This window comes from Schistocerca gregaria, chromosome 7 (assembly GCF_023897955.1).
Source record: "Schistocerca gregaria isolate iqSchGreg1 chromosome 7, iqSchGreg1.2, whole genome shotgun sequence".
NCBI classification, from domain to species: domain Eukaryota; kingdom Metazoa; phylum Arthropoda; class Insecta; order Orthoptera; family Acrididae; genus Schistocerca; species Schistocerca gregaria.
In genome coordinates, this window is record NC_064926.1 from 466,240,163 (window position 1) to 466,265,716 (window position 25,554).

The 25,554-nt window shown below is 41.4% G+C and overlaps 1 protein-coding gene across 3 annotated transcripts in view; it reads left to right on the top strand.

Moving 5' to 3' along the window:
• The window catches only part of LOC126281599 (post-GPI attachment to proteins factor 2-like), a 119,441-nt gene extending 108,648 nt beyond the window's left edge, over positions 1-10,793 (top strand). For all 3 annotated transcript variants that reach the window (XM_049980699.1, XM_049980698.1, XM_049980697.1), the window contains exon 5: positions 4,207-10,793. In XM_049980699.1, the coding sequence (XP_049836656.1) occupies positions 4,207-4,373 (167 nt within the window). In that variant the 3' untranslated portion in view covers positions 4,374-10,793. The remainder of the gene's footprint in view (positions 1-4,206) is intronic.
• The last annotated feature ends 14,761 nt before the right edge of the window (positions 10,794-25,554 follow it).

The window sequence follows — 25,554 nt, forward strand, 5'->3', positions numbered from 1 at the left end:
TTATGTCGCTTCCAGGAATGTCTACCAGCTGCAGGTCCAGCGCTGATTCACCATTTGACAGAATTGACTGTAAATCCACATCAGCTTGCTGTGCTGCAGCAAGGTTGGCGTAACCGATCGTATTGGCGATGCTGCTGACTCTGGACAAACAATCAGCCACTACATTGTCGATCCCAGACACATGATGTATATCAGTGGTAAACTGAGAAATAAACAAGAGCTGGTTGTGTTGTCTCAGGGGACAGTTCATGTTGTTCTGACGGAATGAGTATGTTAGTGACTTGCGATCCGTAAAGATAACAAAGTCACGTGCTTCTAGTTGCGGTCTGAAATACATGACAGATTTGTAAATGGCCAGAAGTTCTCTGTTGTATGCACTCCAAAGTCTTTGTGGGGTTGTCAACTCGTGTGAAGAAAATGTGAGTGGCTGCCATGTGTCACTACATTGTTGTTGCAACACAGCACCAATTGCAGTCTGGCTAGTGTCATCTACCAGTGCTAACATAGCGGTAGGATCTGGATGTGCCAGCAGGGCTGTGTTGACGATGCTTTTCTTGGCTGCTTCAAATGCGACAGTCATTTCGTGAGTCCAAGTTATGAGCACATTACCCTTGGCTTTCGGACCAGTTAGTCCTGCGACTAAAGGTCACAGAGGACAAAATTTAACAATCAAGGGAACAGCATAGTTCCTTGGCTGTAGCGGGCCTCAGAAAGTGCGAAATGGCTTCCATCTTCTCAGGTAGTGGTAGTGATCCTGCTGCAGAAATTCTATGTCCGAGGAAGTCTACTTCAGACTGGCCAAAGACACATTTTGAGGTATACAGCACAATTCTGTAGTGTTCCAATTGCTTGAATCCTTCGGTTAGATGGTGGCGATATTCCTCAGGTGACAACGAAAAAATCAAAATGTCATCCAGATATGCAAATGCAAAAGGTAAACCCCGTACCACAGAATCTATGGAATGCTGCTATGTCTGTGTAACATTCCTCAGTCCAAAAGTCATAAACATGCTCTCGAATAAACCAAATGGAGTGATGATGGCTGTCTTTGGAATGTCACATTCGGCTACAGGAATCTGTGTGTAGGCCTTTGCACAGTCTAACAGTGAACCACTCAATGCATAATTGTAATCATGCAACAAGGGTACGGGGTAACAATCGGGTATTGTCCGGGCATTCAGGGTTCTATAATCACCGCACGACCTCCACGCACCTTCCTTCTTTGGCACTAGATGTAATGGCGAGGACTAAGGGCTGTCGGAAGGCCAGATTACACCTTTGCGCAACATACAGTCAAATTATCCTTTTGCTATTTTGAGGTGATCTGAGGCTAAACGTCGTGGCCTACAAGAGGTAGGGGGACCATCAGTAGTCTCATTGTAATGTGCAGTATCATGTCTTAATTCCTTAGGTGCCCCAGCTGGTCGCATCAGGGCCAGAAATCCTCACAGCAGCATCACGTACTCGTCATCCACTACCTGGATTACCTTGGCAGTATGGACAGTGGTGTCTCGATGGAATCCGGAAGTTGTTAGGCTGGTGGTGTTGTCAATCTAGCAAGAGTTCCTCATGTCAGGCAGCAGGTTGTAGTGGGTGAGGAAGTAGGCTCCGATGATTGGTTCAGCAACGTCTGCGATAGTAAAGTCCCACGCAAAAGCATGCCATAACCCGAGGTCGAGTTCCAAGTGCATCGTGCCATACATCGTAATCCGGGAGTTATTAGCAGCTGTGAGGCAAATGGGCATAGACAGTCACTCCTGACATAGCATGGTTTGAGGAAAGATTGACAAATAGGAACCAATGTCCACTAAGTACTTCCAGGTGGAATGTCGGTCACTCACAAACAGGCACCTGGATGTCGGACAGCAACCGGAGGAGGTACTCATTTCTGATCACCTCTGCTGTTTGGGTAGGCACAGGGTGTTGTACACTTATGTGCTTGCTTGCCAAACTTGCAATGGTACCAACAGACTATTTGTTCTGTCCCTGTCATAGACGAGGCTGCATGAGTGACGGTGGAATCGATGACAGCTCCCATTGTCTGTGTCACAGCAGTGTAACAGCTTGCTGATTTGCCGCAATAAGAAGTCCACTTTGTTGACAGGAACATCATAATCCATGCGTGAAACAGTTGTTACCGTGCAGGCACATGCCGTGGTGGCATAGCTATTGACGGCATCATTGCCTCTTGGATCTTATCAGCTAATTCGGCCACTGCATCTAAAGATGTGTCAGTCTGCGACACCACGATTGCCTTCACTGATGATGGTAACCAGCTGCTCCAGATCGTGTGCAAAGTACCTGCTGGATTCATTCTTCTTGCGAAGTAGACACATGCCAAATTAGTTCTGCTTTCAATCAGTCATAGCTGTTCATTCCTGGTGGGCTAGTTATGATGTCTCGAACCTCAGCAACGTACTGGTAATCTAGTTGGCTGACCACTAGTGTGAATTTCATGGCATCGACCATGATACGTAGGAAAAATTTGCTTCAACTTGCACAAACCACAGGGATGGATTGTGTGGCTTGAAGGTTGGTAGATGCATCACTAAACACACCACAGAAGTATTTTTCAGCTCTGGTGGATTCGCCATCCCAATTTCTTGCAACTACTTCCCGTAAATTCAGTGTGCATACAGAAGATCATGTCGGGGTCACCACAATGTCCTTACCGGTTTGCATTACCGCTATCGACGGTTTAACATCTGTGTGTGCTGAATAAGGAAAGTAGGTTTGACTTGACTTGATTTAACAATTTATTAACCAAGCCCTGTGGGCAGAACAGACAATAATACACTGCAATCAATAACTCATGCAAGGCATGAGAAAAGTTCAGTACGGCAAATTATTCCATATCTAATACTTCGATTCGTGCTTTATGTCAAGGAGTGGGATGTGGAACAGAAATCAACAATCAAAGAGTAAATCACAGAACAAATGTCGCTTGTGTATAGCCTCTCTGGCATCCAGCGGGAAAGTTTCGCGGCACTGTACTTGCAAACACCTGCGCATGTCATGGCACTGGATGATGACAGGAGACGCCACACAGAGAAATGCAACAACAGCAAGCCAGTAGTATAATGCAAGTATATTAACTTCTAGTGTAGATGTCTGTTTAAAAATTGAGAATTCTATCAATGGGTTCTGGTATCTACATATCTTCTGAGGGAATCTTTGGCCATATTGACATTTCAAAAAGATGTTGCTATGTCCACTCTGCAAAGAAACTATCAGCTATCTGAAGTAAATCTTCAATCTGTGCAACCAGTTGGCTGATTTTATCCTTCATTAAAAGCTCAGAATATTGTTAAAAATTTGTTAACACCCAACAGATTCACTTTTATATAACTTCATAGTGCATTCTGACTGTGCTATAATTGTACCAGTAGTTAACATGTAATATTCTAGAAACATTAGTGCTCTTTCAGAATTCCATGGAATTTTGCAACATGGGCATATTAATATAGTAAATAGTCTTAACCATAAAAGAATATGGAGTTCAGAAGTATATTGATATATAGTTGGAGATCAGTAGCAATCGTTCTTCAGTTTCCCCTAAAGTAATTTTTTCCATTCAATAAAATGCTTCTGTGTATATTTGCTAAAACACCCTGAGGAAGGGCATTTTCAATAGTGGCTGAAACGTTGGAGAATTTTACACATTGACAATGCAGTCACATATCTGAAAGAATTTTATTGACTGTGATAATGGTTGTGAAAGCCTGCAGACACATTTATTTTTTTCCAGATTATTTTGTAATTTTTTTCCTCACTGTACCTCAGTACTGTCTCAAACAACATGATATTTCACACTATGTTTCTGCTGTCCAGTTGGTTGACAGTTTTACTTTGGTACAACAGTTAAATCATCAACATAGCTGGACATCCAAAAAAAACGTACTGTGTATGAATCTCACCAAAAAAACAGAGCAGTAACGTGTTCCAAGTAATATTTGCCTTCTTGTACCTACTTCTCTCTCTCTCTCTCTCTCTCTCTCTCTCTCTCTCTCTCTCTCTGTGTGTGTGTGTGTGTGTGTGTGTGTGTGTGTGTGTGTGTCAGCAAGATAGAGAACTGAGAAGTCATATACTGTTTAAACTGCACTATAATATAATTTGTGAAGTTTATATCAGAAGCATTATTATGCATTATTTTGTAATTCCAGAATACTTTTAAAACAGTAATTATTCTTTAATTTTATCTTTCAGCTTTCAGTTGGTTCTCTCTTTGTGAGTACATCATAGCTTGTGCCAACATGGCCTTCCACTTCACAGTGGTCATGGACTTCCCTACAGAGAACCTTGTTGTTGTCCAAGGTTCATCTTCTGTGCCGCTTCCACTTAATTCTGTGGATTCAGAACAAAAAGTGAAATAGTAACTCAGGTATTTTTGCCATGTCAAGTACTAAAGTGTGACACTGCCGTTACTTGCTTTTCTTGGAATGGGATAGCCAGTAGTGGCACAGGTTGTTTTTGATGTACAACATTTGCATCTGAATTTAAGAATTAGTAATCAGTGGTTACAGTAGTCAATGAAAAGGAATACTTGTCAGCTGCATTCTCATTATAAACTTAGCATTAGTTTTAGTTGTGTTTGCATAACATTGGTGCTTACTATCTTCTTAAAGTCAAACTGGGGTGGCTAGTTGTACTTGAATCTAGATTGCCTCATGAAACTCTTGTGTGCCTTTTCTTCTTTTTGATTTGGCCTAGAGAATAACACACATCTGGAAACAGAAAGGACTTATAATGGATGAAATTTTGAAATGAGGCTAGTCATTTTTTATCAGAATTAGTACTTAATCTAAGACATAAACATTGTTAATAACACATATTTTTTGTGATTATTGACATTATTTGTAGGTTGGATTTTGTTACATTAGTTCCAGGTCTAAACCAACTATTTCTGTAACACATCAACCAGGTTTTAATACTTACACTATTTATATAATAATTTTAGTAACTGGCATTAGTATTATTTCTTAGTCTCTGCAGCTGTGATACACAACACATGAAGTGTAGTGGTTGGGTTGCACTAGAAGTTCACTGTGTAGATTGAGAGTCAAGGCAAATGTGACTTTCAAGTATCAAGTCTGTGCATTTCACTAGTACCTGCTCACAAAGGGAGGCATCCTTGTTACTTTTAATGTCTTGCCAAATAAGACACATTAACATAGGGACATCATTTAATTGCACATATCAAAAGTAATTGCTTCAGAATACAAAAGAAAGCACCAAGCATGTATACATTTTAGATAGATACTGAAATGTTGGTGCAGAATTTTTGTAAAATTTACCTCTTATTTCATTTTTTTCTTGAAGTCTATACTCTGTTCTTAATAATTCTGCCAATCTTAGCTGTTTGCCCATATGGGACAGAAGTGATAACTATGAGCTTTGTTAATGTTGTTCAGAATTTATTCTGCAGTACAATTGTGAAACATTCCTGTGACTGCTTAGACATAAATAATACTTCCAGTACTTTTTGTCTCAGATTAGGTGATGGATAGTGTATGTTATGGTAATGATTCCATCAGTAAGACTTAAAAGACTGTTTTCATTGGACTTCCATTCCCTAATTAATATTTTATTGTTTTTCATTATAAATGTACACTGAATTGCCTATGATAAACATTATGTGTGGAATTTTTTTCCTATCTTGTTTTACCTGTATGGATCCTCTAATTTCGAAGCTTGTTATGGTTGAGTGTAAGATTACTCTTATTCTGGGGATTAGCTCCATGACGAGAGTAACATTAGATTAACATAGCTCAGTATTGTGGAACAGTGTCACTTTTTGCTAATGGGTAGTGTAAACTTTCATAGAAGTGTCACGTTGCCTTAGTGTGAGTATCGTACAGCTAACAGAGGTTGAAGTTTATCCAGATAACATTTCTCTAGTCATGAGTGGAAAATTCATAGTGAAGAGATTCAGGTTGAGTACCGTATTATAAACAGTGTTCGATATGTGATCCAATTACTGTACGTTTACTGTACCAGTCAGGGAGATAAGTATATTGTCATTTGTATCCTTGTAAAAAAAGTAAAAAAAAATTATAATTACATTTGGTACTCTCTCTCTCTCCATCTTACTAATTCTTCCACCCTTCCCGTCATCTGCGCCTCCTTGCACCCTCACCCTCCACTTCTCTTCTCTCTTAGTGTTACTGTCATCCATCTCAAGGAGCAAGAAAGTCATCTAATCATTAGCATTCAAAATATGTAGTGTGATGCTTTTGTGGCCACCTGTTTCACCTACATATTATAGTACACCACACACATTACAAAATTTAGTCAAATGAATCAATTTTGCCCCATCAACTAAGATAAAATCTTCACATGAAGCAGAATAATCCTTTATAATGTCACACCTTAATGAAAATGTATCTTGGTTAATGCCCTTAGAGGAACTGGAATGAGTGAACTGTAACCTTTAAACAAATTCTCAGCACTGGACGAAAACAAACAAACAACACAACACAACAAGGTGAACATCTAAATTTGTTGCATACAAGATTTTCTGGTTTGTAGGCCTTAAGATATTATTTTATAACATATACTTACCGGTGAAATCAACTAATCAACAATATGATTAGTATGTATCCTGCAGTGAGAAATGTGGTACTTTACTGTTGAAGAACAAGGAAAGATATAAAGTGACTTGCACTTTATTATTCCACAGCAAGAAACTGTAATTGATCAAATCATTACAGTACAAAATTACCTAAAAAACTGACCAGTAGTCAGCCATTCCTTCACAAAAGATGGCTGCATGTTCCACTGATTGTGATTATGTGATTCTGTTTCTTGCTTCTGGAACTATTGATGCACATTGGCTTGCATTTTTTCACTCTTGACAAGATTTTGCCCTCCAAGATGTTCCTCAACTCAGTGAATGTACAATATCAGGTAGCAAAGTATCCTTCATGCACCCCGAATATTTTCTATGTCTGGTCAGAGCTGCTGCAATAAAAACTATTGTATATGATGTTTGAACACTGCATTTACATCTATAGCAACTCATGTTGAACCATCTGGTTTATCTTGCAATCAGTAAAATGAAATATGATTTCCAAAGGCAACAATCTGTCCATGATGAATAGGATTAACCAACAGTCCACCATTGACTTATGACCAAAGAGAGGAATTCTGCTATTTGGCAGATGAAAAATAGTATGCATACTTTTCAAAGTATATGTGCTAAGAGATTCACTTGCACCTGTCATATCATACAGCTTCAATCAGAATATGTTTCTTGTTCTGAAATAACAAAGTGTAACATCTTCAGTCCCATCTGCATGAAACAAGATACGTTGTTATCTTTTTCCTTGGAGATTGAACACATCTTGAGAGCTGATATGTTATCATAACTGCCAATTGATTCAGCAGGTACCATTATTAATTGACCCTGAATAAAAAATACATTTACATCAACAATAAGAACATTTAAAATTAGAGAGGTCACCTTTCATATTGAGGTCAGATCAGGTATCAGTGATCTGTGACATTTTTCTGCTACACATAGGAATGAATATCATTTATTATGCTTTGTAATCAAAGCCTCATAAATCTACTCTTCTTTTCATTGATCAGTAGTAGTTAAATATGTACCTAAAACACTCAACTCCCTCTCTCAAAATATTAATGCCAATTACAAAGTAGTGGGAGCCCGAGTGATTGTAGCTTCCTTTCCTTCCTTTTAACTGTGACATAGATTTTTATTACTATAGTTTTTTGTCAGGCTACACCAATTATTTGTTGTTATTAGAAGTTTGCCATAAATACTTGCCTTAATACTCCTTTTCTCTGCCTTTCAGTTTGCTTCCCCCATTCATTTGCCTCATCATCTTGCTCCTGCACTCCCCATCAAGATTTATTTTTCCATTTCTGAATGTCTCTCTATCACACATGCATGAAGGCAAGCTTTCAATTTTTTCCTCTCAGTGTGAAAGATTAAGCACCTTTTTTCATGAGTGCTGTTTTAATTCACATCATTTATGCTTGTATAGCTGATGTTGGTTTGTCTTTTGTCAATACATAAACCATGTATGATTATGTGCACTGCATACATTTTTCAGCAGGTCTGTAACAATGTACCAGTTCATGTTCGTCAAATTCAACTCATAATGTATGTCTTGTGTCCCTTATTTAATAAGAGCTTCTATCTGAGTTTTATTGCCACAGCCTACAAATATACCCCATACACTTTTCTTTCTTTTATTTTTGTTTTTGGCTTGTGGTGTATGATAAGTTCATTCACACATCACAAAACTGTGTTTCCTGAATGTGAGATTTAATACTAATAGCTCTTCCCTTAGTTGGCAGATAAGCCTCAGTTGTATTATTGTCCTGTTGCATATGAAGTCTCCATACTCCAAACGAAGACGTAAAATGCAACAGGACATAATGCACCATCTCCCTGCCAATCGCTCAAATGAAAAACTGAGGCTTGAATTACTCCAATGCTTTTTTCTCTTGTTCATATTTCTCTGTAGCATGGTTTTACACCAGATTTTCCTTCCATGTCATCCACCTCTTCACTGCATCTCTACTCTTGCAAGAAAACCAGTTAAAAAGTTTATTGTTTGGAAATACCAATTAGTCCATATATCTTATTGCTCCTCCTCCTTGTACACACACTTGTTAAGTTAGTGTATATTTTGTGACAGCTTTTCAGTTAATGAACTGCCAGAATCAATATTATCTCACCATGCTGTGTGTAGCATATGCTCAGAGCAAATGACTAACTTGTTTGTGTAATTTATCAACACTGCTTTGAAATACATAGCATCTATTTATTTCAAGCATCCTTCTGCAAATGTCATTAATTATTCATGCCTCAGCTTTCATTATCATTATACATATTTTTGTTTACAAGTATTTACAGTGTTTCTGCCTACACATAAACATTTACATATCACTGTTGTGTACACAAATAGATTATTTTTTGTTATTTGGCAAAATCCAAACCATAAACAAGACCTGGAAATTTAATACTTTCAAACCACATGTGAGGAGAGCAAGACACATCAATTATCTTTTACCTTCTGGTTTTGAAACTGTTGTTTTTGTGGAAATTTGTAGATAGTATGATCTTCTCTGTGTGTCAGTTATTGTCAATACTCATATTTTACCTGTTGGCTGTTATTCTTGTCCATACATTTCTACTGCTGTAAATTTCTGCCTTCTTGTTGAAGTAATCATAATTACATAAGAAGAATGCTTTAAATGAAGGCATTTCAATTCAATTTTTATATGACAGTATGATAGGGCATTATGGTCACATACACAGAGAACATCATAAGCTTCAAATTGTCTTGCACTTCTATTTGTCAATGATTGTTGAGTAAAGACTGTAGTGAAGTCTCTGTAATTAAATAGATGGTTTCTCTTTGTGTGATGTTAATTAGCTCCAAGGAATCTCATATTTTAATCAAAATGCATTCACCATAATTTCTTATATATTTATTCTTATTTTTATTTCTTTATTGTAAAATATGGAGTCAGTGTAAGTTGAATGATTTATTTTGTTTCCTACGTGATAAGAAGGCAGCTCACATTTCTGTCTTTATTAAAAGCAAGTTTTATATTTAACTAAAATACTATGAAGACTTATTTAAAAATTATATTTATTTTCAGGAGGTTATTTTCATTATATCAATGGCCAAAATTCATAATATAATAATGGTAAATCTGCAAAGTGAGCCATATTGTGTGTGTGTGTGTGTGTGTGTGTGTGTGTGTGTGTGTGTGTGTGTGTGTGTGTGTGTGTGTGGCCGTAATGCAAACTGATACAATTAATGTACTATATTACAAGAGCACAGCTCTTATTATGAAAAGTGCAATAAGGTGTGAATGTTTGTGTGCACTGTTGTGTGGGTTTCAATTTTTTGTGAGAAGCTTGAGTTGGAGATGCAATGGCAGTATATGAATTTATACATTGTTTGTCTTTGAATGAAGGGACATGTTCACTTTCCAAGTGTCTTATGTTGTATTTTTGTACTGAAGCAGTTACACAAACTTATTTTTAGAAAACATTTCTTTTTTTGTAAACATTATTAATGACAACCAAGTAGCAATACAAGAAAGTTGGATCTCTTTCTGATTTCTGTGTGTGAGTTGCTTTAAGTGAAATTCACAAAATATTTTAAAAATTTACATAAAATTGTTCTAGAAAAATGTTTCTGCACAATACAAGGTACTGTAGTGTTTCTTTTCTGGACAGAAATAATATTTGTATAAACTTATCTGTCTAATCAGTCATGTTCAACCTGCAATGAAATTTGAATTGTAGCAGGTAATTACAAAAGTTGTGAGTTGCTTAAGAATTTAAGCTGGATGTATGTAAAGAAACAGCTTTTGTCCCAAGTTTATAGTTCATTCTGAGAATGTGATTTTGAAATAACAGTTCACATGTAGAAGTATTTGTCAACAGTTGTATGTCTGAGAGACAAAAAATAAAACTGAAAATATCCTGTTCTCAATTAAATATTATATTACCTCTAAAATCAGTAATTATGTCTCAAGCATATTGTGCAGTCTCTATTTTGGTTGAGTTAGTGTGATTTTAGGTTGTGAAAATGTGATAACCAAACAGTATTTATTTTAATAACTGTTAAGTTATTAAAGTGCACTATTTTGTCACTGCTGTTTACATATAGAAATCAATCCTGATGCCTAATACTTTTATAAAAATTGTTTTTGTTTCTGTGATAACCTATCAGCAGACTGTCAGATTAATGTTAAACAGTATCTCATAAAACATTTGTTCTGAGGTAATAAATGATTTGCACTTCTGTAATGTTTTCTTTTCAAATTCAGTAATCCACATTATGTTAAGTAATGTTATGCAAGATATCACAAACCTATTTTTTATTTGTAATATTATCAAACATTTCTAGATAAACAAGGCCTGAGACTCAGGTGTCTTTGTTTAGTGATACAATATTGTTAACAAATATGACTTTCTCATGATTTGCTTCAGTTGAATTTTTATGTTCACGGATTGGTTGCTCCACCCACACACATAGACATCTGTAAGTTTGTCAATTTTCTCTCCATCATGAGGCTTTCAGTCTTCCTTCATCAAGTGAATGGCTCATTGATAAAAAACTGGACTTATGTTCATGAGAAGAGCAGTTCAAATCTCTCTCTGGCCACACAAATTTATGCTTTTTGTGGTTTCCCTAAATTCATTAAGGCAAGTCCTGGGATATATGTAACTGCAAGCTTTCTAGGTATATTCCAATGATAAAATCTTCTCACATGATAAGTCAAGTGATGGCACTATCTTGTCACAGTTCGATGAGTTTCGAACCCATCATCTTCAGGTGAAGTGTTGGGATGCTGTGTTCTGTGTATCTATACAGCCACTGGACTGCTGAGTTCTTCTGTGTGTAGGCCAATCATGTGTTTATGCACTGCATTCCCCCACCACTGGCCATGCCATGTTCCCCCACCATTGGATATGTACCCTCTTTCAGAAGTGTGTGATTGGTCCACATATGGAAGAGGTCAGCGATGCAGCATCTGTATAAATAGGCAGAACCCAGCGTCCTGCCACCACTCGCTGAGTAGCTGTCGGAGTGAGCGGACGCGTGTGCTGGGCTGCGCTAGTTCACTCCATCGCACGGTTGCTCAGCCATAGGAACCCGCTTGCGGGGTTAGTCGCTGATTGTCCGCGCGCTTAGCCGGACGGCTCGGCACTAAGGTTTCTGAGCTCCTGATTTTATTAAATCGGGGGTGAGGTTACAGGAAGATTGCGGCACAGGCGGCTGATCTATCAGTAGCTTGTTGGCAAAATTGTCGTTGTTTGTTGCGTGCTGCGGGTTGGCGCGCGTCTTCTTGCTGCCGCGGGCCGCTTTTCCGGCCGGTTCGAGCGTCGCAGCTGCCGCGGAGATTATCTCTGCCCCCCCCGAGTGTTAGGGACTTTAGCACGTCAGGGCCTGGAAGGCGACCAGTACCAACAGGAACTGCTCGTCGGCCAGTACACCCGCGCGTGTCAGGCGCTAGGGTCGGGTGTAGCTGGATACGTATAACGGTGCCAACGAAGGCAACACCCGGCATTCCCCTTGCAGCTTTGCCTTCCTTTCCGCGCGTCATGAAGATAATGAGAGCGAGGGTCGTTCCTCAAGCTGGAGGGTCGGCTATTGCCCTCATTCAGGCACCAGAGGCGAGAGACAGTAGGGTTCCCCCAGCCCCAACATCTCCACTAGGCTTATCCACCCCAACCAGAGCCCTCCCCCCACCTGCCCAACTCCCACCAGAGAGACAGGACAGGCGCCATGCTTCCCCCAAGACAGTGCGATTTATACTGCCGAAGGAGCAGGTGTCGCCTAAACCTAAGGAAGTAGTCGCCACATCGGCCGCAAATGAGTGTGTAGCGACCGATCGCGCTACCGACACAATAAACAGCAGTCTGGAATTCCTAAAAGGGGTAATAACTAGCGGTAGGCAGGCAGAGAGGAAGGCGGATACACCCCCGCGGAATCCACAGGAGGTGACTACCGCGAGGGTGTCCCCGCCGAAACCAGCCACAATTGGTAAACCCCCGCGGTTATGCACGCAGAAGAAGGCCTCAAAGGCTGGCACAAAGGCCGCTAGTGGTACCCAGCTAACGGAGGACGGCTTTCAACTACCTAAAAAGAGGCATACTGCGAAAGCAACGCCACCCAAGCAGGTGCAACCGCTCGAAACAGCAAACAGATACGTCACATTTACCGACGCACCACGAGACGATAATGAGGAGCAACAGACCAAGCAGAAAGTCCCCCTGCCCCCACCCATAGTAATTCGCTGGTCCCAAAACTACAAAAGCCTACAGACGCTTCTCAATGACACGACCAACGCCCCAGCCGTGATCAGGACGGGAGGTCGCACTGAGTACAAGGTCCAAGCGAAGGACAGGGAGGACTATGATAGGCTTAAGACTTTAATAGCTGAGAAGGGACTCCATTCGTTCACACATTGCCCGGAGCCCTTAAAACTGCTCAAAGTGGTCTTCAGGAAGTTGCCCTTCCAGATGGACCCCGACCACCTGAAAGAGGAGCTGGTAGCGTTAGGGTTTGAAATCAGAACGGTCACACGTATGAAGTCCCCGAGGACTAAGCGGGAAACACCGCTGTTCATGGTTGTCCTCATCGACAACATAGAAAACCGAAAAATCTTCCGCGTAAATAGCGTCGCGAACATCTCGGGAGTTGAGGTCAAGAAGTTCCGGGGGAGGGGACGCAGGGCCCAATGCTACTCCTGTCAAGGGCTAAATCACGTGGCGAGGTATTGTACAATGCCCCCCAGGTGCGTCAATTGCTCTGGGGAGCATCAGAGTAGGGACTGCACGGCACCGAAAACTGACACACCCAAGTGCTGCAACTGCTCACTCCCACACGTCGCGAGCTACCGGGGGTGTCCAGCATTCAAGAGGGCAGACGCCAAGCAGCGTGCAAATAACATGCCGGCCCGTAAAGTAGCCCCTGACGTAAGCTACAGTAGGGTTGCAGCGGAGCCGAGCCCCAGGCCCGCCGCGACGACACGCCAGGCGAGAGCGAGTGAGGGTAAACCCGAACTTAACCAGGGCGCACCTCGTGTCGCCCCTAAGGCAGCCGAACTGACCAGCAGGAAAGGTAATGTAGGGAGCAAACAGTCCGCAGTACGACCACACACCGAAAGCACCTCCGAAACGGAAGGAGGTCGGCTCCCCCTAAACCGAACTGCAGAACTTCGCGAAATCCAAGCGCTCATCAGCTCAGTGAAGGAACTGACACAGGTCTTCGTATCCATACTAACATCGGCCAACACGGCCAACCAACAGGCGCAAACACAAGGCAATGAATAATACAACTCATGGCCTAACAGTTTGCGCCTGGAACGCTAACGGGATACGCACCCAGGCCGGAGAATTTCGGCAATTTCTCCGAGACGAGGCAGTCGACATCTGCCTTGTCTCGGAAACCAAGTTAAAGCCTGGAATATCCGTGCGCGCGGCGAATTACACGTGCCACCGCACAGACAGGCTCACCGCAGGAGGGGGTACGGCAATCTACGTCAAAAACTGCCTACAGCACCACGTGGTTCAACTGCCGGGACTTCGCGTGTTAGAAGCTACAGCCGTCTCTGTAACAACCTCGCTAGGCGCAACCACGTTCGTGGCGGCCTATCAACCGCCAGGCAGACTACTGGAGCCGGCGGACTTCGAGGCGTTGATGTCCATCCGCGGCAGAATCTTTGTCGCGGGGGACCTCAACGCCAAGCACCATGAATGGAACTCCAGGGTCACAAATAATAGTGGCCGTCGTCTCCTCCGAGTGGTACAACGACACAATGCCATCGCACTAGGCCCATATGACCCCACACATTACCCCACGAACGGAGGAGGTCCTGACGTCCTGGATATAGCACTAATGAGGGGAATAGGGAACCAGACAGTAGCCACAACACGAGTGGCGCTGTCATCAGACCACCTGCCGGTGCTATTTGACATTGAGGCAAATGGCGTGCTAACTTCCAGAAGGCACAGACCCCTAGGGAAAGTGAACTGGGACCAGTTCAAAGCAAATCTGCAGGACACACTCCATACCATCCCAGACCCCGCAACTGCTGGTGCAGATGAGACCATCAGGAGACTGACACATGTTACCCTGCAAGCAGTAGAGGCTGCATCCCCAAGGGGGCCACAAAAGGCAAGAGACTTCTCTCGCCCACTTCCCCGGGAACTACTTGACGCGATAGCCTTTAAAAACAGAGTTTTCCGGGACTGGCAACTAACAAGAGATCCTGCCACCAAGCGCCACCTAAACAGGCTCAGGAGGGAGCTGAAGGTAGCGGTGGAAAAACACAGAAATAGAGAATGGGAACTCAAAGTAGCTAGTCTAAGGATCGAAGATGGGACAGCCTGGCAGTTGACCAAGTACCATCTCAGAAAGGGTCATCGCATTCCACCCCTACATGTTGACGGCGAGGTGATCTGCGAGCCCGACGCCAAGGCCAGTGCCCTGGCTGACGTCTTTATGAATAACTTTATGCCTGTCGAAGACCCCATCGACGCGGACCACATTCAGCTGGTCAATCAACGACTACCAGTCTTTCTCGGTGCGGATGGAGCGGACGTAATTGAGGAGTTCACTGAGGAGGAGGTGGACGCACAACTGCAACAGCTGAACCCGAGAAAAGCTGGTGGATGTGACCAGGTACAAAACGCAATCCTGACTCAGCTACCGCCGGCCGCCTTACGCCCACTTACTGAGATCTTCAATCAGGTACTTAGGACTGGCAGCTTCCCCACGGCATGGAAGCATGCAGAAATTGTTGCCATACCCAAGCAAGGTAAGGACGCCAGGCTGCCTCAAAGCTACAGACCTATCAGCCTACTACCGGCAATATCGAAGGTCTTCGAACGGCTGTACATAAAAAGGCTTATGCAACACGTAGACTCCGAGGGAATAATCCCACCAGAACAATTCGGTTTCCGGCGTGGGCATGGCACGCAACAACAACTGTTGCGACTGGTGGAGGATGCAATGGCAGCCTTGGAGCGTCGGGAGTATGCAGGGGCAGTACTCCTCGACGTCTCCAAGGCATTTGACTGTGTGTGGCACGAGGGCCTCCTCTACAAACTCTCGGTACTGGGGGTCCCGACGCCGCACGTCAGACTTATTGCGTCCTACCTTAAGGACAGAACGTTCGTCATCCGCGCCGGTGACGGTGTATCCACGGCAAGACCCATAAATGCAGGAGTGCCGCAGGGGTCCGTCCTCGGGCCCCTGCTGTACTCCTTATACAGTTCCGACACGCCCAAAGCTAACAGAGTGTCCCTAGCACTATATGCGGACGACACCGCGCTTTACACAAGGAGTGTAAACGTGCAACACATGCGTCGCCGCCTACAAACAGCATGCGACGTACTAGGAGCCTGGGCGACGAAATGGCGCCTAAAATATAACGCTACAAAAAGCCAGGCCATCATAATGACCTGGAAAAGAGTCCCGGCAGACCTACAACCAGTTAGGATCATGGGCGGTCGTATCCCCTATACCCACACTGCAAAATACTTGGGGGTCACCCTAGACAGGCACCTGACCTGGGGGCCCCACATCAGAGAATTGTGAATTGTGAATTGTGTTTTATTCATCTCATGACGTACATTTGCAATCCATTTGGTTTGCGTACAGGAGACATGTCAAAAATTTATAAAACAATTACAATGATTTTTACATTAATTAATGATAGCACTATAATAAATAACAACACTATAAGGATATTTCTTGGAACATGTAACACATTGTACCCAGCTCAAATTTCCAGATTGTCCTGCATGAATTCATCCACTGAGTAATAACACTTCATTGTCAGTACCTCATATAGCTTTCTTTTAAGTGAACCTAAATTCATCTGCATCAACTTGTTCCCTTTTAATTTATTAAAAATTTTCATTCCCATGTATTGAGGTCCCTGGGCAAACAGTCTGAGGCGGTGGGTGGGGAGCATAAAATTTTCTTTGTTTCTGGTATCATGTGAATGGACAAAATGGTTTCCCTCAAATAAGTCGCGTCTGGAGTACAAAAATATAATAATCTCATATATGTATAAGGATGGCAGAGTTAATATTTTGAGTTTCCTAAATAATGGTCGACATGGTTCTTTGTGATTGGCAGTGCACATATTTCGTATGATTTTTTTCTGTATTTTTAGTATCCGCACTATGTTTGTCGAGTTACCCCAAAAAACAATACCATACCTAATAATGGATTCAAAGTAGCTTGTATATGCTACTTTCCGCGTGTCAATGTCCGTTGCAGTTGATAATATTTGCATTGCAAATGCAAAGCTGCTCAATTTGTTTGCAAGGTATTCAATGTGTGCCTGCCACCTCAAATTTTCATCTACTTTTAGACCTAAGAATTTGACTGAGTCAACTTCTTCTATAACTTGGTTGTTGTGTACAATCTTAATTTGCTCACATTTTGACTGTTTGGTTTTGAACTGCATCACGTGAGTCTTAGATATGTTTAGATTCAGCCCATTTAGCTGAAACCAAGTTTCTAAGGTACTGAGGGTACTGATCACAGATTTGAGAATTTTTTCTGAATCCTGATCTTCAACTAAGACAGAAGTATCATCTGCGAACAGAACTGATGGGGAGCTGATATTTAATGGTAAGTCATTAACATAAAAGAGAAATAGGACTGGGCCTAATATGGAGCCTTGTGGAACACCCTGAGTAATTTTTTTCCAGTCAGAAAAATAATATGCGCCATTTGAAGAAATGCTAACTCTTTGCTTTCTGTTGGATAAGTAGGATTTAAGCCATTGTAGGGCACTGCCGCCAATGCCATACTTTTCAAGTTTGTAAACAAGCAATGCGTGGTTTACGGAATCGAATGCCTTTGTGAGGTCGCAGAAAATTCCTGCCACCTTATTTCTCTTGTCTAATGACGTACTTATTTTCTCAATGAAACTGTTAACTGCATCTACGGTGTTTTTCCCTTGCTGAAAACCAAATTGATTGTTTAGAATAACAGAATATTTTGCAATGAAGTTTTGGATTTGAGCAACAGCAAGTTTTTCAAATATTTTAGATAGGACTGGGAGAATTGAGATAGGACGATAATTTCCCATGATCTCTCTTGATCCCTTCTTGAAGAGTGGTTTGACTTCAGCATATTTCAGTACCTCTGGGAAACAGCCCTCTTCAAAACATTGATTTATTATCTGAGCTAGTGGGTTTGCAATTCTATTGTGTACCACTTTAATAACTTTGGTGGGTATTCTATCCCAACCTGCAGATTTTTTGTTTCTTAATGTTAAAATAGCATTTTCTACATCCTCAAAAGAAACTTTTGAGAATTTTGTAAAGTTTTCAGAGTTTTTGCCTAGGCCAAAGGGATTTACTTTGTTGTGATAATCTGCTACATCTACATCAGATTTTGCTACATTTATAAAGAATTCATTAAAGTACTCTGGTATTTGAGTTGGATTTACAACAGTTTTTCCTTCAATGTCAATTTTTGGAATTTCTTGGTTACAGGCTTTAACACCTAACTCAGATTTAATGACTGACCACATAGCCTTTGTCTTATTTTTATGATTTAAAATTAACCTGTTGTTTGCCAGTTGTTTTGCTGCCTTGACAACTCTTTTAAATATGGTTTTATAGAGTCTAACATATTTAATGAAATTTATATCTTTATTATATTTTAGTTCTCTGTGCAGTTGCCTTTTCCTTACACTGGAAATTTTTATGCCCTGGGTAATCCACTTTACTGTATTTGTTATCTTATTGCTGCAGAGTCTAGGTGGAAATGTTTCATTAAAGTCTGCAAGAAAACTATTTAGGAATTTCTCAAAGTTTTTATCACTTGAGTTACCATAATCAAAAGGCCATGTTTTATCTCTTAGCTTCTCACTAAATGTTAGCAAGTTTTCTTTGCTAAAGTTCCTGCTCATATGGGTTCTTGTATGTGAAATGTTTGTGTCTGTCTGTGGCAGCTCAATAAACAATACATAATGATCTGAAATACCTAGATCTACACAAAATTTATACACATCTTCATATACATAATTAGTTAGAACATTGTCAATGCATGTTGCTGATTGCCCATTGTCCCTGGTAGATTCAAAGAAATTCAATTTGAAACCATATTTCTTAACTAAGTCAGTGAACCTTGAAGCTTGGCTACTATTACATGTGATATCAATATTAAAATCAGCAGCTATTACAACTTTTTTCTTTGTTTCTCTACAAAGGTCTTCTAGCATAATTTGAAGCTTAGATAAGAATAGTTCTGTTGTTGATGTCCCTGGAATTCTGTATATTGAGATTATTATAACATTTGCTAGCGAGTCCACTATTTCTACACAACAGCTCTCGAACACACATTCTTCATTTAAATAATTAAAACAGTTTCTGGTCTCATAATTTATGTCATTGTGTAGAAGTATAAATGAGCCTCCACGTAACTTGTTTCTTCTACAAAAGCTACTTGCTAATCTGAAGTTCCCTATTTTGTTCAGAATTTTAATTGTCCCCTCAGTCAACCAGTGTTCATTTAAACAAACAACTTTAATATTTGCATATTCTGACAGAATGATTTCCAATTCATCTATTTTGGAGCTTTTATTATTAGAAGCATCAGTGTTTAAGCCATTTATATTCCAGTGGATAACATACCTACTTTGACTATTTCTTACAGGCTTTAGCATATTTCTTGCCAGATAATGGTTTGGTTTTTTCTTTCTTAATGCTACACACATAAGAAACAAGGCATATGGTCGCCTGAAGGCGATCTATCCCCTTATAAACCCGGAGTCGACACTGACCACACACTGTGGCATCACACTATATTTAGCACTGATCAGGCCAGTGCTCGAATATGCAGCCACAGTGTGGGGCAATGCGGCCGACTGCCACATCCGCCGACTGCAGGGCATACAGGGCAAAGTCCTGAGGCTAGCCATGCACCTCCCCAAGGAATTCCCGACGAAGGAACTCCACGAACTCACGGGAGTACCAATGTTTAAGGATAGGATTAAGACGATCGCCAGGAAATTCTATACAAAGTCACAGCGATCAGACAACAGGCTAATCTCAAACTTGGGAAACCAAACCCACAGAAGGGCCAACACTAGGTGGCCTGACCTGCTACGGCTGTAATGGCCCACGCAAAGACATCTTTAAAAACAATGTGAACGCTCAACACGCACAAGACAAACCAAAAGTTAGGTAGACTCAGTATACAACCAGCAGAGGAAATGCAGGAATAGTGCCCAGCACTTAGCCTGCACAACCTTGCAGTAGCCAGGCGCTACTCTCAAAGGATAGAGCAAGCAAGCAAGTCCTGCCACCTAGCTTGAAGATGATGGGTACGAAATTCATCAAAACATTGTGAAAACATGACACCACTACTCAGCTGATCACTCAAGAAGATTTTATCAAATGCTGAGATGCTTCCTTTCAAAAGGAAGGAAACATACTCGTGCTCCATCTCTTAACTGTGTCATCAATATGATTTTCTTTTTCCACAACTGATGGTAATAATATGATCCCTTATTAAAACATTTTGTGTCTTTAATAATGCTTACTAAGTACATTATAACCATTTACTAAGAGAAAAAGTTCCAAAATTCCACATTAGAATTGGTTATCTTTATTTGCACTGGCAACTATAAGTTTACATACTATGTAGACATATTATCATTCAGAATTCAATTAACAGAAGGCCCAACAAAACTTGATGCTGAACTTCAGATTGAAAAACCAGATTCCACCAAAGAATGGAACAGTGTAAGAACATAAAGTAAAATATTTCAGAACACGAAGACAAAAGAAATGAGGTTTTCTAGGAAAAACTATTTTTTTCTAACAGCAACTACATATTGCATTAAGAACTAGATAAACTAGCTGATTGATTAGAGAAAACAGTGCCAATCTTTAGTGTCCCCACCAGCAAACATCAAGATGGGTAAGGATGAACTGGTGTGGTTATTGAAGCAGAGGCTCCACATGAAGTGTGGCAAGGGGAGGGGCACTGACTCTGGTGTTACCTGTACATGGTGGTAGGGCTGGCCCAGTAGTTGTTATGCCAATTTCTACTACTGCAGAGCAAGACCTTTGCCTTATCCTGTGCCCTGTTTTCTGCATGGTAATGAGAGCCCTTCACATTAGTGAGGTTTGTGTCTATTCGATGCTTTATCTCTATGTGGTGTTTGGTCTCCCTGATGTCCTATAGATTGACTTGTATGTCGAGTTGGATTCCCTCATCCGAGGTTTGGCTGTGTGCAGTTTCTCGAGTCACTGTCTGCTTGTATAGTTTACATTCATTCCAACAGTGACAGTTCACAGCATTGTCACATCTTGTACTGATACTAAAGAGGTGATGTCAAACGTTCTAAAATGTGTGACACACTTTTTAAAAAAATTTCATAGTGTTAAATTCAGGCCACAATGGATGTAGCATTTTTGCAATTCTTGAAAGAACAACTGCATCTCCAGGAATGGCAATAAAAGCTGGAGCTGAAGCAAATGCAGGAACTGCTCACCAGAATGTGTAATTACTCCATATTCATGCCATGTTGCTAGTGGGCAGGCACCAGCAGAGATGCTTTCTCACCTGTCGCTGCTGATGCCATTTACCGGTTTCAACAAAGATATGGAAATGTGAGAAAATTATCTGCACTGGCTCTTGCTGCACAACCAGGTAAGGCATATGAGTGGCCCTGTCGGTAGGATTGCCCTTTTATTATCTAGAAGTGTGGGATTATATGGAATCATACAGAATTTGAAGCCCTCTACTAACCTTATGAAACTTAACTTTGATAAACTTTGTCAGTTGCTTGTGCAGTATTTTGGTCATCACATCTATGTTAGGATAGCACAGTTGCAGTTTAACCAGCACCACAAGCACCCTGAGCAGGCATATGTGTTGTGGATCACCAACCTGCAAGGTCTCTTGTGCAAGTGTTGGTTTGAGTGGTCCCTACATACCACTTTATAACCAGACTCACTAATTAAGGGTGTGACTGTCTGGTTAACACCCAACCTGGAAGTCCAAATTAGGGAATTCGCATTGTCCAACCCTTCAATAGCCAAAGCTGCAAAGTATGCTGAATCACATGAACTTACGTTGGCAGCAAGGGATGTACTTCCTGACAAATGGCAGTTGGCAACGTTACATGTGCATGGTAAACAGCCTCTTGTGACTTGTAGGGTGAGCCAGGCAGGCTTGCCTTCCACTGAACTGCTGTATGTTGACACCATTGATGCTTTGAGTGCAGTGACATCATGGCACTCTCCATATTCCTGGCTTCAAGTCTGGCTGGTAAGCATCAATCAAAGCATCATAATCCCTAATCACAATGTTTTTCAGGTTCATTGTGTTGCTCTCCTTCTGCACCTATTTCTGTTCTATGAGAGAGCCAGCAGCCTAGCCCCAACTGTCATTTGATGCATGTCCAATAGGACTGTCCACACTTGGAGACCATGTGTGGAGCTTGCTGCAAAACAGAACATTTGTCAACATTTAGTAACAGTCAGCAACCCGCTGGATGGTTGCTAGAGGCTCCAGTGTTTTCCCTGGACTCAGGGGCTCTCTCACTGACACCCCACAAGCATTGCTCCAGTGTATTCTGCCATTGTTGGTATTGGGTGGGTGACCGCTTGAGTTTCAGGTAGACATGGGAATGATGATCAGCCTAATTACCATAGGTATGTACAGGCTCTTGGACTGCCCTGTGTTGCAACACCCACTACATCAAGATGTGCCTTATAGTAAACAGCGTATTCCGTTGATGGGGCAATTCTGTCTCTGCGTGTTATAAGAATGTCGAACAGTGACTCACGTTGTTAGTGGTAAATTCATTGTTGGTACAAAATGTATTTTGATTACACACCTTTTGTGTGTTTGGCTTCCAGATAGTTGACAAAGTACATGCAGCATCTCAATCAGTCACCACTCCTTACTACACTCGTGCAACCTTTCATTTGTGAATACTATGGTTTGGGCAGAACATTCTGAACCACATGTCTCCCTTAAAGACATCAACAATAACTAAATTTTGTCACCACACCCCATTCTCTTAACCGTGCACAACAAGGCCAAGATCAAGTTTCAGTGTTGGCTGAACCTTGGGTTTCTTTCTCCTGTGCCGCAGGTTTAGTGGCCACCACTTTGATGGTGATTCAGAAACCAGATGGCACCTTGCACCTATGAGGTGATTTTAAACAGACAATCAACATGCAATGTGTCACAGTTTCCTATCATTTCCATGACCAGAGGAGTTGTTGGCTAAGTTGTCAATGGGCCAGTATTTTTCATGCATTCACTTGGGTGATACAGATGTACAGTTGATGTTTCACACAACTTCTCAGAATTTCTTGGTGCTTAATGCCCCTTTTGGACTTTACCAGTTCAGTTGCTTGCCCTTTGGAATGTAATTTGTTTTGGGACTTTATCAATGATATTTGGAGCTGTTGATTCATGACATTCCCTATTGTATAAAGTACCTCGATGACATCTTAGTGAAGGTCTCCATACGAGAGGAATGTTTACAAAATCAGCAGGTGGTTTTCCAACACCTCCTGGAAAGTAGTGTTCATTGCATGCTTGAAAAATGCAGTTTTATCTCCTTAAAGGTATATTTCTTATGACATGCTCAGGAAAAATGTTATTGTCTCTATGGACAAGAATCAACTTACAATTTCCCAAGAACCAGAAGAAGCTCCAGAACTTTTTGGATAAGATCTTTTATTATGCTAATTTCATTCTTTATGCAGCAGACATTTGCTCACTGTTTGGCTTCCTTTACTCCAGGTAAACCATTAACATTGGCTGCTGATGTCCCCCAGTAAATTACTGGCTTGTCCCTCTGGAACTCGAATGATGCTAGCCCTCTGGGACTCAGTATTCATTTGCTGGGTAAGGGCTTGGCAACCTCCTTTGCCCCAGTCCCATGTCATCCTAAGCTCTGAGCACACTCCAGTGACCACCATGTGGTGGTGGAATGTTGTGTGTCACAGGGAATGAGGTTCTTGACATGACCACCTGGATCACAAGGATCATAAAAACTTATGCAAAAATATCCTCAATCTCAAGGTGAGCTGTACTATGCACTGATGAGATGGATGGTTGTTGAGATAGAACAGTTGTTAGAGGTCACCCTCTGGGGGACCAGCAGTGCCTCAATTGTATAAGGCTTATCTAGGCATGAGGAGCTATGCCTAGAGGGACTTTTATTTCCCTAGCTGCTCCTGGGACCGCAGTGGATTCTTTGAAACTTCCTCTTCCTACTCCCAGTGGGAAAGATGGGCCACTGGTAGGTACCAACACCCAGTCAACAAGAGGGCTCATGTAGGAAATCGTCCTAACACAGAACTGTTTCAGAATTCTGGTTTTTATAGTTTCAGAATGTGTGTTGCTAGTTAGGTTGTGTTTCTTCTAATTAAAAGAAAAGAGGGGAGTTTTGACATAGTCTCACCCTTTTACATTCAAAAGGGTTTAGAGGGGATTGCAGGTACCTTAAAATCCATTAAGCAGTTACACAATGGAACATTGGTGGGAACATCAAGTTTCTAACAAGAGACAAACCTGAAGAAGCCGAAAACATTGAGGAATATGCCATTGAGACTGAGCTCTACACCACATTAAACTACAGTAAATGTGTTGTGACTTGCACGGACCTGGTGGACATCCAAAAGAAGACCTGAAAGGTGAGTGATTCTAAAAAGGCATTGAAGATGAGCAGAATATTGAGAAAAGGGTGGAAGGTTCTCTGATTAAATGTGACTCATTCTTCCTCACTTTTAATACCACAAAACTCCCAGGACATAAGCTTGATTTTCTTCGCTTAACCATTCGGCCCTATATCCCCAACCGATGCACTGTTTTAAATGCCAGCACTTTCGGCACACTGCTCTTGGATGTAAGGGAGAAGCCACTTGTAAATGTGGTATGGCTGCCTACAAAGCAGTTGGATGTTCATCTCCAAAGTGTGAGAATTGCTCTGGGGCTCACCCTGTCTGGAGTAGGGACTTCTGTGTCTTCCTGGAAGAACGGAAGACAGGAGATCCCCTGTGGTAAGGCTAAAAAGATTTATAACGCCATGCAGCCCCCCACGTTTGCTACCTCCTTTGCTTCAGTTGTTAAATACCCAGTACAGAATACCAAAGCTGCTACAGAAATGGAGCTTACTAGTGTTAGCACTAGTCCCTGCACATGTTAGTGTTCTTGTGCTGCTGCAGTTACTTCAAAGTCTGCACTTTCTCCCAATACATCAGACAAGGCCATGGTAGTCAATGTTGTTGAGGTCCCTCCTCCTCCAAAGGTTAATTCTGGTTCACCCTCTAATGCTCCCACTATGATTGCATGGTTGTGACTCTGAAGCCTACCCAGTGTAGTGATTTGCCTACTATGTTTATCTCTTCATTTGATGTCCTCAGTGTTGACGTACTGCGTTGCTATGGTTGCTGAAAATGGGATTTGTAATTTGTACACTGACTACTGTAAATAATGTAGCCGACAGATGCACAGTTGCGTTTCAGAGTCTTTTACTTTCACTTTTCACAACCCCCAATACACACATTTAATATGGCCAGTGCACTATTGTTCTAACTTCCCATAAGCCTCATTAATAGTTAGCAGGCGAACATTCACTTACTGCCACAATAGTTTCCTGTTGAACATCTATGAACAGTAAAAACATAACCACATAATTCACAGTTCTTTCGGAATAATCAGGTACATATGGAACAGACTCTGTGATTGCTTTAACATAGGGGCTACTGGTGTAATACTTATTTCACTGTTAAGTTGATTCATTGTTGTTGTTCTAACAAACACAGGTTCCTTGTCTGAAACTTAGTCGTGGACTGACTATTGTGTGACCAAAAATCGGGCCCTTATATGTCCTCACAATAATAGTTGCTAAAACTACACATTGTTTGAAGTTTTGTTTACAGAAATTACAATAAAAACTTAACTCATTAAATTAACTGTATACATTGAAAAATTGATTCTTTTTAACAGTTTCTTATACTTCAAGGGTTAAGCCGAATTATTTGTTTAAATC